The following is a 12,633-nucleotide window of genomic DNA, read 5'->3' as shown; positions in this document are numbered from 1 at the left end:
ACGTGAGGCCGTTCGGCGTAGCCATGAAGCCGAAGATGATGACCATCTTGTTTGCTTGGAGAGCAGTACGCACACCCCCTACCTGGCGCGCCACTATCGACGAAATATGGTCAGCAGTCTACCTAGGGGTATGCCCAAGGTAGTAGATTGTCGGCAGACAGATGCGTAAGCCTCAAACAAGACGGTGACGCAAGACAGACACGAGGTTTTATCCAGGTTCGGCCGCCAAGAAGGCGTAATACCTACGTCCTGCGTCTTATTTGTATTGCTGTATGCCAATGAAATATGTTTTTTAGAGGGGTCCTCTACCCGCCTTATATAGTCCGGAGGGCAGGGTTACAGATCTGGAAACTAATCCTAGCCAGTTACAATTGCCATATGTGGCCAGATAAGGATTCCTATTCTAACCGACCAGGATCTTGCTTGATCGTCAAATCTGCCTTGACTCCTTGCGCGGGACTCCGATCAGGTTGGCCGGGCCGCGCGTCGTCTTTTGGTGGACCGGACCCACTGATCCGAGCCGGCCCAAGCCTAGCCGTAAGGGTATAGGGGTTAATACCCCCACAGCTTCTCTTCTCCACGACCTCCTTCTCCTTCTCCACCACGACCTTCTTTCACGTCGTCCTTCACTCCCCACGATTTCTCTCGTGTCGTCCTCTTCGTGACCTCCTGCACCGCTCTCTCCCGCCGCCCTTCTCTCCCCGCGACCTCCTCCACCGCTCTCTCACCGTCCTTCTCACCCAGCGACCTCCTTCTCCACCGCACTTCTCTCGTGCCGTCCTTCTCTCCCCCATGACCTCCTCCACCATGGCCTTCTCTCTCCCGTCGTCCCTAGACTAGATTTGTACAGCGCATGTTGGCCTCAACGTCGACGAGGCACGCACGGAGACCTAGATCTGTCACATATCACGGACCTCCTGTGCACGTGCGGAGGTAGGTGGCAACAGTTGGCTCGGCCAAAAAAGGTGGGCCGTGGGCCCAAGCTATTGGAGGAGATGCTCCTCTCTCCTTTGTTTGAGGGGAGATAGAGTATATATTGATGGTAAAAAAAGAAAGACCTATTGGGAAAATTGTTGGAACAATAAAATTACATTAACTCCCCCAGTATGATAGTTTTATATGTGGTTGGAGCAACAAAATTACCTTAACTCCCCTAGTAGGACAATATACGGATAGAGGGAGTTATTTAACTACCCCAGTATGACAGTTCTATGAGAACAGAGGTACTTCCTCATCACAAATTATAAGACGTTTGATTTTTTTACCCCCAATTTGACCATTCGTTTTGTTCAAAAAATTTGTACAAACATAGTCAAATTTAAAGTCATTCTTGAATAATTTTTATTAATAAAGCAAACCACGACAAAAGAAATAATATTTTACATAAATTTTTGAATAAGACGAATGATCAAACTTGGTATTAAAAAAGTCAAACGGGTCTTTTAATTTAGGATAGAGGAAGTAGTTATTTGAGAACTGCTAGAGATGCTTAGGGGCCCTACTATGTACATTCGCTGAACTCAACGTGCCTGTAGCTAAATTGATTCGAGTCATTGATAGAAAATGAAGCTTGTGGCATAAACTTTTGGTTCAGAAAGGCTCTAGTTTTGAGTTTTTTTAAAAAATTATATATATATTCTTATTAGGAAGACACGGATGAAGCCGCTTGGTGCAAATGAATCGGATCCACTGTCAAGGCGAAATGTACTAGATTTGAAATTCTTTGTTCTATATTTTGACAATACAAAATGTACTTGATTTGAAATCCTAAAAATACATATCCCGGTGAATAATGGCCAACCGCATTGAAGCAAATTCGACAGTAGCCACTTTGCGAACTGGAAAAATAATTAACATCATCATTCATGGGCACAAAAACTAATGTTGCATTCGTGACACAGAAATGTAGAACCACTTCGGCCTAACTCTTTGATTCCGCCATGCGGGCTTTGTACAGGCAAATATAAGCCATGTGCCAGTCACCTGTATAGGCAAACACTAGTCGGCATTAAAATCGTTCATGACATATTTCATTTGATGTGTAAGACGGTTGCTCACCTCCACCAGATAGTTTCAAAATGTCTTCCTCCTTGCGAATGTTTGGATTGTCATCATCAAATTCGGTCCATTTTCCTGATGGTCAATATGAAATTTCAGTAACTATATATAATAATAAAGTGAAACAGTTTATTATAGTATCTGAGCTGTAATACTAGTTGACTGACCGTCATCTTGCTTAACCCAGCCAACATAGTGGCCAGAGTCTGCACTTCTTCCCTTGTGTGTCAAGACAGCAACCAAATCATAGACGCCAGTTAATTGTTTCTTTGGTAGATAAGACTCAGCTGCATTTAACACATGAGCAAACTTAGTTTAAAAGCTAGTAAGATAACACTAGCAGTGTCCTCAATCATTACAGGTAGAGGGTGAAACTTTTTGGATCTTAAAAATATAATCCCAAGAAATAAAGTTTGACAACAAGGCAATCACACACTTCTATCATTACAAAATGAGGGCAGAAACAAACAACTTGCCTTTGTCAATGTCCATACTGGACGATTCCCCAGCACTACTTGATGACTCCTGAAATGAAATGCCATAATTGCATGACAATGGATTGATGATCCAAAAACTGAAAGCTTAATGTGACAGAGTTGATCCATTTATTTCTTGACAGCTATTATTTATGATTCGATGATACCCTGGGTACAACACAACCATTACCTCATTTTCTTTTGAGCTGCTAGCTTTCCCATGTGCTTTCAATCCGAACTTTGCATTTTCTGCATCTCTCAGCATCTTTACATGCAAATTGAGCATCCAAAATTAATACTACAACAATAATGTTGGCAACTCAAAACTAAATAGTGAAAAGAGAAAGCACCTGCCGAGGAGCTTGGAGTTTCTGTTTCAGTTCATCAGAGCAAAATTCATAAACATCCAGTTCCAGTGGGTAATCAACTTTCTGGAAATAAAATAAAACACAAAAGAGAATTATTTTAGCAAATAAGGTAAAACATGTCTAACACCATAGTAGTAGAGATAAAAATGACAAGATTCCATATAAAACCTAGTTGCTATAATCATCAAATCATTGTTCAAGAGAAGGGAGTAAAAGAAACTAACATACTCGTAAAATCTTTGCCTTTTGGTTTGATTCCCTTTTCCAAAAGAAACGAACGAACTGCACAGTCAAGTACCTAAAGGAAGGAGTATTATGTAATTTTTTTTCTGTATAAACGAGGACACAAGTGAAATGCAAAGATTTAATGTACTTGCCTAGGCAGCTCATTTATTCTTGATTCTCTAGTATAAACTGCAGTTCGACCCAGTGTAGGTGAAGCTTTCTCAAGTTCTGTCTTCAAGCCCTGTACAAAGAAAATGCGAATGATTGAGATCCTTCATCTTATGAAAATTCTGAAGGAAATCTGTAGAAACTAATGTGACAGGACATGACAAGATATTCTATTTTATTCTCCCTTTCCCCTCCCACAGAAGACACAACAGCACAAAATGCAACAGCGCCCAACTCTTTCAATGCATCAATAACAAAAAAAGGGGTTCTTGGAGGTGCTTGAACAAGCATCATCTTTCATTTTAGGAAAGAATGGAGGAGGCAGGTGATAGTTGCAGGTTATTTCTGAAAAAACTAGATTATCTGACTTCTACAAATTTGAAGTTTCAGATATACAAACCAGAAAAAACTGGTTATAGAACTTGGGATATAACATAGGGTGGGGGTGGCACAACATTACTTACATGCTTAATTCCCTCATGAAGATGGTTCACATCTTGAGATATATGACACTTAAGGGAATAAACTGATTCTGTCTCCGTGCTCTCCTCACCACTTTCTGCACAGTGGACCCTATAGAAGTAAAAGCATTCATCAACAAATATGAAATATCACAAGTTCACTGCAAGCAATTCATCTTTGTAATATGCATAACCAGTCTACCAGATGTTATGACAAATACCAAATGGTTATCCATAGAAACAGAATATGAAACACCTACTAACAATAAGATAAAGGCCAATTATAAACATAAAATAAGATGTGTGTTGGATCCATCTGCGTTCTGTATAAGATGTATAAAACAGAATCATTAGCCTTGTGTTAATATAGCAGGGTTCTTTTTGGCGGGTATCTAATTAGCATGTGGTCACGTAATCTTTTGCTGGTTTGAACTGTCCCTGTACCATATTTTTTTTCTATAATGATATGCTATTATGCGCACCTCTCCTGCCTGTTTGAGTAAAAAATAAACAGTCGCACCAAACTACAATTGTACAACAAAAAGTAACATATACAAATATATAGGGAATATAATACAAGGGAGGAGGGAGAGAACCTGCTCACGAGATCTATCCCAAATAGTTGCTTCATTGGAAGAACTGCAGATTCACTATAGGAAAAAAAAGTAGGCAAATAGTTTAAGGCAAAGTAGCCAAACATTGCCATAAAAATTACAGGGAGTCCACTCTACTTTGTAGAATTTAAAAAAGGGCCACAAAGATAAATACGATAAATATAAATGGTGACAGGGTGAAGTGCCATTAGTTGACAACGAACAGGTTACCTTGAATCTGAGGTAAGAGTTTGAGAAAGTGTATACACCAACTGTGTCCAGCATTCTTCTGCATCCTGTATTTTTTTTTTAAATGAACATCATTACAGAAATTCAAGAGTAGATAACAAAACTTGAACGTAGGTGATTAGACGGAACCTGTTGCATGTAGACATTATTATGCTGCTGCGCAAATTGCGGGTATTTTTTACGCAGTGTCTGCTCAAAACCAGACAAAAAAAAAGAACTGTCAGTATTATACATATTTTACCGTCTTGAGCCCTCAAAATCTTCCAACCAACCAAACTAGATAACATAATTCAATTAGGACTTCATAAAGCATACAATTCCATAATCATGGCAATACTATACTGAGGAAATTGAAGTCCATATTTTCTTGAACTATCTAAACAGTAACAGAGTACTTGAAACAGTAAGCTATGTTCCCTCTGTTTTCAAATATTAGCGGTTGTTAGAATTTTTATGATCTCCAATAACTATAAGAATATCCATGATCTTCAATGAGGAGGTCTAACTATATTTTATTAACAATAAAATGTAATATCATACCGTGAGTCTATTTAATCACAAATCTAAGGCCCTGTTTGTTTCCACGATCGGCCAACGCGCGACCACGATTAAGCGAACGCGGCTTGGATGCTGCGTTTGCGATTTCTCATCACGCAGTTCATTTTTCTGCGGTTCACGTAGTGCGCGGCCTGTCCAACGCGCGTCGAACGCGGACCGTTCGGCGGGATTTTTTCGCGTTCTCCGCTGAAACGCGCTGCCGACGCGGAACCAAACAGGGCCTAATGATGCAGTCACTAGTTTGCATAAACTAATAGTAAAATTCAAATGTCTGAACAAACAAATGCCATGGACATTCACATTTTCAAGAGAGTTCCCCTCATCTGACTCGTAGAATTTCAAGGACAACAATGATGAAATGAGCTCTTCTGCTACAGAACTAAGAAAAAATATACTTTACTAGCCTAGATACAATAGCTTAATGATGGTGAGCTTACCTGCAAGAATTGTAGGGGTGCAACAGGACGAACACTTTGATCAAGATCACCAAAGGTATTACGAGTAGCAAGAGTCAAATTATGAGAAGCTTGGTCAATGCCATTACCTCTTACAGTATCTGGATAGCTGGACAAGTAGAAAAGAATGATATCAAACACCAAATGGAAAGCCTCTTCAAAATTAATACATAGGAAATTTTAGGTTAAACCTTAGCAGCGCTGACTTCAGCTCTGGAACAGAATGCAGACATTGCAATGTGGAATTCATATAGCATGTATTCCCAAGATTATAAAGACCAGCACTGTGACCCTAAATATTAGACGGGGCAAACTCATTTCAGTAAAGATGATAAATACTAGCAACAACAAGATAAAAAAAAAGTAACATCACTGATACTAATCACAGCAACGACAAGATATGATTTCAATATTGACAGCTAATCATGCAAGAAGAGACAATATCTATCACAAATTTAACAAAATTGGCTTGTACATCAGGATGATCTTACCTGCGCATAAAGTTCCTACTCTTAGATATCAATTTAGACTGTTCTATTATAAATACATTAAAAAATCCCAAGTTGCTAAAGAATATGTTTTCAAGTTACCAACACCCAATGCCATTGGGACACACAAAGCATACGCTCCCATTTCATGTACGTGCACAGGAAGCATACTGTCATGACGTGTACACACGATCAGCTATGATTAGCAAATTAACCATTCATTCTTTAACAGATAAGGTAATAACTAACAAACTAAGAATAGGCAGCACATGCACAGAATGATATCCAGTATGTACCAGTGCAACCACTTGCTCTTCTTCTGGTAGATCCTCAACAAACACTGGACCTTTCTCTGGAGCTTTCACAATCTCATCAGCCGTGCCTATCATCATCAACTTTTGGCCCTACAGAGCGCATTTCAAATTCAGTTCTAATTTGAGGCAACATAATACAGCATTTGAGCACTTGATGACTTGATACAACAAAATATGAGCACAGAAAATAAGTCAAGCATCTCACATCTTTCACTCCCAAAGTAGACCAATCTGCATCATCCTGTATTATGCACAGCAAACATGTCATCCAGTTATTACAATGTATGCATGCCCAATGGACACAAATGAATCTATAAGCACCCAACAAAATAGTATACCTTCAATATTCCACCCTTCACCATAATTTTTTGGCGTTCAGGTGGCACACCAGTAAGTGTGTACAGCTGACTCTTGAAAACAATCGGAGGCTGGCTAGTGTCAATCTCTATGCCTGGAAATACCTCCTTCTGCCATTTCACGCTTACTGGAAATCATTCAAAAACCATTAGCTATAGTATGAAAGAAAATATGTCTGCGCACACATGGAACTAATATTACAAAGTAGGTCATAACACCAAATTCTGGTGTTAAAACAGAAGCTTATCTCCAGTAATTAGAGATGGATAAAATTGCCTTCCTTCTATGATTTGTAAATATATTAAGACAACTTGTAAAGAAAATCAACAGGAAGTTTCATGCAAAATGATTATTGAGCACTGTAGCAAAACAAGGAGCTAGTAGAGAATGCCAAATATTGCACCAGAAATATTCATATAGCATGATCCAGATAACAATATATGAAAGGAAGCAAAAGAATAAGAGCAAGGAACTCTTATGGACAGATGCAACACTATCATAACAGAATTCTACACACAACTGCACATCAAGTGAATAATCAGCTTGCAAAAATGAATGTAAAACTTACTGGTTTTCAATTTTTCTATAATAAATTAATAATGGAACAGGTGGAGCAAGGAGCATTATACACACAAATCACAAACAATCCACACCGCAAAACAAAGACATCAGGTTTGCAATTCAGCCTATGTTCGCTATACATGTCTTATATTTTCTAGGATTTATCATATTCAGTGAGCCCTAGCAACAAGCCTAAGCACAAGTGGCATGGTTCCACTGAAGGACAGCGTACAAGGCCCAGTTGGCTGCTTTTGGTGGGCAGTGAAAAATTCATGGCATCAAAGAGAATACATTTAACACAATGCGTAAAAGAGGAATTAAACCATTGACACCTATAACTTTGAGCCTAGAACTGATCGCCACCCTCACCTACAACCACCACCTCTGTGTTTCAAAGCCAGAACACCAAGATGCCACAGGGTCCCACATTGCAATTCCAGCTAAATATCTCAGTCACAGTCACAGACAACTGGGGTTCAGGACCTCATGCTAGTGCAACCGTATGCAGGTGACAAAAGACAAATGCAGTGTTCACCTCCATGAGCCAAATGTAACCATACAGCAATAAGTCACAGCATGCCCCCACACTAAAAGGCAAAAACAGAAACCCAAAAAATGAAAACAAGGGTTATGTTTGTTGATTTGTTGGTATTCTACAATATCAAAGCAAGCCAGAGTAGCTCAGTCTTATGTCGTCTATGTCTCCATTTTGGATGTGAGCCAGAAACCATTGTCATAAGTGGTGGCGTGTTTAACACTTAGATTAAGCAACAAACATCAGGGAATATGGGCAATTAGGAACACAACTTTGTCATGGCCCTACCCGAAACTAGGTCCCTCCAACTACAATGGATCAAAAAACACTTTGCAAGAGGGGACACACAACACGTACAATTATTCTAACGTAGTACCTATAGTTCCTCTGTCATGGACCCAAAAGACACCAGAGCACACATCCGCAAGCAGCAAAAGCAAATGCGGCAAGGGAGCCTAGAGCGCCATGTAGCACCTCGGTGAGCGTGGAGTCTGGCATCCAGAACCAAACCCTATGTTCCCAAGCGAACTTCCGGAACCACCAAAACAATCCCGAAGCAACCCGCGACGCTACGGCGCCACAACAGCAATCCATCGCCGCAATCCGATCCCCGAACTTCCCCTAGACTAAGAGACCAACCGAACCGAAGCAGAGGCCCCCTCCACGGGCGCACACGGAGCACGTATTAGTGGAAAAAAATAATAATACCCTACCGCCGATTCGACCCAGAACCGGAGGACTCGTGGGCGACGAGATCAATACCGCGGCGCTAGAAATCGACAGCCCGGGGCGGGAGAGGAGGAGGGGAGAGAGGAGCTCACCGGTCGGCATGGCGGCGGTGCGTGACGCTGTGGAAACGGGGTTTACTTGCTGGAGGAGAAAGGAACGGGGGCAGCACAGGCGCAGGCAATGAGAAGTGTCGAGAGCGCACGGGGGCAGCGGATGTTTTATGCGGACGCTCCTCCCTTGGAGACGCCGTAAGCCCCAGCCAGAGCAATTCTGCTGCCCGGTGGCTTCGACCCGTGGGCCGTGAAGTGCTGAGGGCCCATTGAGTACGCACGCCATTAATATTAATATTAGAAAAAGTTCAAATTACCTCCGACAATTTCTTACGAAAGTCTATTTTTATTTCTAAACTCTAAAACTGGATAAACTATCTCCTTACTTTTAAAACCGTTCATTTTACCTCCCTAATTGGTTATAAGCGGTTTTCAATGACGGTTTGTCTTTTTTCTTTTTTATTTATTATGGCTGAATCTTTGAAAAGTTATAGTAAATCACAGAAAATTTATAAAATAGAAAATGTAATTTTGTTGGACTCCACATGAGTAGATCTACACAATGAATATATGTTTGATTTCAATTTGTAGATCTACGCCCTATTCATTTGGCTGATAAGCCATCAGCTGAAAGTACTGCTGGCTGATTTATTATGAAAGAAAAATATGGTTCTCGCTTGAAAAAATACGGATTATAAGCCAGGCGAACAGGCGACTACTCATGTGGAGTCCAACAAAATTAGATTTTTTTCCATTTTATGATTTCCTATGATTACTATGATTTTTCAAAGATTTGGCCAAAATAAATAAAAAAGACAAAACCGTCTTTGAAAACCGCTTATAACCGGTCAGGGAGATAAAACGAACGGTTTTAAAAGTTCAGGGAAGGTGGTTTACCTGGTTTTAGAGTTCAGGGAGAAAAAACATACTTTCACAAAAGTTAAGGGAGGTAATGTAAACTTTTTTCCTTAATATTCATATTTATTTATAATCGCACTCCGACAGGTATTTTGCTTTTTTCTTAAGAAGCCAAGTTTTATTTCACATATATTTACGTATAGTAGTAAACATGCTCGTGCCTTGCATTGAAAATAAAAAAGCTACAAAAAGTCCCTACATTTAAATAAAGACTATAATTACCACGTTTGATTGAGATACATAACTACCAAATATGGAAGTAGGGTAGTGAATTTGAATAATTTAGCGTGCGCACATATATACATTTAAAAAGTATTTGCTATAATAACAGCTCAATAAAAAAGCTAGAGCAAAACTTGATGACAGAACAGCGACCGAGTGTACACGTGTAGAGCTAGAGCAAGTAGAGGAACAAGAGGCGATTAGATCATTTGTTGTACTAATCATCTTTGCTCTATTGTTGTGCTTTTGTAGAAAAATTTTTTATAGGTTATTCGTCCTCCTCTTGCCATCTAGATCTCTCATCCACTTCATGTCATCATGTGACCTTATCGGTCCATCGGTTGCGATTTCGCTTGTTCTTCACCATTACCTCAATCCATCGACGCCGAGCTCTCTACTCGTGCTTTACCGTCTCAATGGTCCTATCTCACCCGAGCCTCTAGCTTGACATTCATGCTTGCAACCCGATCAATTGTAGCCAAGCTATGCCTCTTGATCTTCTCCACCTAACCACATGACATCATATTATAGCTCATATGCAATAAGTTTCTTCAACACACTAGTTGAGCACTTGCAACAATCAAGACGCCTCTCCATCATGGCTTTAAGTGTTGCTTACACCAGTATACTTGTGGACTAATATTTGCGTATCTCAACATAAGCTCATATTAGTCCACCTAAGTTGTCACTCAATTATCAAAACCAAAATAGGACCTTTCATATGAGATATGACCACCATAAATTTAGGGATATGGATATCCATGCTGCTTGTTTGGTTGTAGGGATGAAAACTGATCGGATACGGATGGATTCATATCTCTATTCGGATTCAAATTCAAATACGGATAATGTCAATCATGTCGGATAGGATACGATTGAATCTCGACATCATAAATATATGATTTGAATATTCAGATATGGATACGGTATTGGATGCTGAATATACAGACTCGGAAACGGACAGATCTGAACCTATTTAAACAGATTCGGTCTCGAATACGGTCGAAAAATATCCATACAATTTTCACCCCTATTTTGTTGGATGAATAGGAAAAAGTCCATTTTTTTGTTTGGTTAGATGGATGAGAGTAGATGAGATGAGAATACTTAATTGATTGTATTTATATTATTTAAAAATAACAGCTAATTATACACTAATAATATGTATTAACACTAATCTTGTCATGATATAGTCACTAATTGACATATTATTAGTGTCGGTGTTTCGAGTTGCCATCGGCTAGTAAATTTATAATATTGCGTGTTTGGCCCAGATGGTGTGCTAAGAAGACACGAGGTTTATACTGGGTCGGACAGAATGTCCCTACGTCTAATTTGTTGCTGCTGCTCATGTTACTAGCACTGAAAGTTCATAGTATGTATTACAAACGATCGAGAGAGGGACAGATCCCAAGTCTCTCGTGGAAGGAACGAATGGGTGTCCGAGAGCTCAATCGCTGCTTGGCTGTGTGTTCGGGGTTTGATGGATCGATCAGATTCGAGTCCGATGGTTCGACGTGATGTGTTGCGATCATTCGTCCGACTCTTGTCCCCTTCATGGGACGCCCTGCTTTCTCTTTTATAGGCCAAGGGAAAGCACGAGTTATAGTCGAGCGAAAAGAGGAGAATAAGAGACGAAGTCCTCCAGGATTGTCGGGACCTTCTTTTCCTTCACGCGGGTCTCGTCGACCTTGTAGACGCCAATAGGGATAGCTCCACGTCGCGACCCTGTCCATCACTAGCGTCATGCATAGGCATCGTCTCTCGATCGTGGCGCTCCACTCCAGTCCTAGGCGGACATCGTGGTGAACTGACGTGCCTATCAGTGCCCATATGAGGGTTAGGCAGAATAGCATCCGTACAGCGGTACAGTCCGATGTTGTTCCTGATGTGAATCCCCAGGTATGGCCCATCACAGCCACAAGTTCTATTAGGACAAGTCAGGACACCGTCCTTGATATCCGAGCTTTGACCTAGGCCCATACAGCTTGGACATAGGGTGGTTGGCGGCGGTATGAGTCTCCGTCGGGCGAGATGGAGCCCCTGGCCTCAGGGTCGAGCGAGGCGGAGTTCCTCCCTAGAGGCCAGGCAAGGCGGAGCAGCAAACCCAAGGCTTGGGCGAGGCAGAGCCCAAACCCAAGGGTCGAACGAGGCGGAGCCAGCCCTTAGAGGTCGGGCGAGGTAGAGCCCGTGGCCTTGGTGTCGGGGCAGACTAGAGCCTACCCCTAGAGGTCAGGCGAGGTAGAGTCTGCCCTCAGGGGTCGAGCGAGGCAGACCCCCAGTGGCCTTCAGTGTCAGGCGAGGCAGAGCCAACTCTCATGAGTCGGGCGAGGCAAAGCTAGCCCTCAGAGGTCGGGTGAGGCAGAGCCACCCTCAGGGGTCAGGTGAGGCAGAGCCTACGCCTCAGTGTCGAGCGAGGTAGATCCAACCCTCAGGGGTTGGGCGAGGCAGAGCCTGTGGCCTTGGTGTTGGGCGAGGCGGATCCAACCCTCAGGGTCAAGTGAGGTGGAGTTTGCACACTATGGGGGTCGGTTGGAGCTGTAGTCGTGCTCTTGACTGCTCAGATGAATCAGTGTTGAATGGTTATTAGCTTCCTCTTCGGGTACCCTATTATTGATCCCTCGATAGTAGCCCCCGAGCCTGCGGAGGAGTAGAATACTTCTTCAGCAGGCTTTTTCGAAATGGGAGGACTCTAAAGGCCTTGGCCTTCTTTTGTCACCCACAGTGTGACCTAGGGATGAATAATTCCCTTTCCTCAAGCCCCCTCCCATAGTAGGGGCATGGTCGAGGATCGATTCGTCTTTGCGACTGTCTTCCCTCAAGCAGTTTTTTCTAATAAAATTAGAGG

General features: G+C 41.7%; 1 protein-coding gene across 1 annotated transcript; it reads right to left on the bottom strand.

Annotated features, from left to right (window-relative positions):
* Positions 1–1,690: 1,690 nt before the first annotated feature.
* On the bottom strand, positions 1,691–8,815 carry LOC136458361 (ubiquitin carboxyl-terminal hydrolase 7-like). The gene is made up of 18 exons (XM_066458310.1): positions 8,688–8,815; positions 6,752–6,897; positions 6,619–6,654; positions 6,396–6,503; positions 5,803–5,903; positions 5,594–5,720; positions 4,728–4,787; positions 4,581–4,645; positions 4,353–4,406; positions 3,760–3,868; positions 3,280–3,368; positions 3,131–3,200; positions 2,885–2,965; positions 2,725–2,799; positions 2,535–2,583; positions 2,226–2,345; positions 2,059–2,133; positions 1,691–1,983 (listed from the first exon to the last, which is right to left on the bottom strand). Exons 1-18 carry the CDS (start codon positions 8,695–8,697, stop codon positions 1,922–1,924), a joined length of 1,437 nt encoding a protein of 478 aa, XP_066314407.1. The 5' UTR covers positions 8,698–8,815; the 3' UTR covers positions 1,691–1,921.
* Positions 8,816–12,633: the final 3,818 nt, after the last annotated feature.

This window comes from Miscanthus floridulus, chromosome 6 (genome assembly GCF_019320115.1).
Source record: "Miscanthus floridulus cultivar M001 chromosome 6, ASM1932011v1, whole genome shotgun sequence".
Taxonomy (NCBI): Eukaryota; Viridiplantae; Streptophyta; class Magnoliopsida; order Poales; family Poaceae; genus Miscanthus; species Miscanthus floridulus.
The sequence above is the reverse complement of the archived record's forward strand: the minus strand, read 5'-3'. Positions and strand labels throughout refer to the sequence as shown.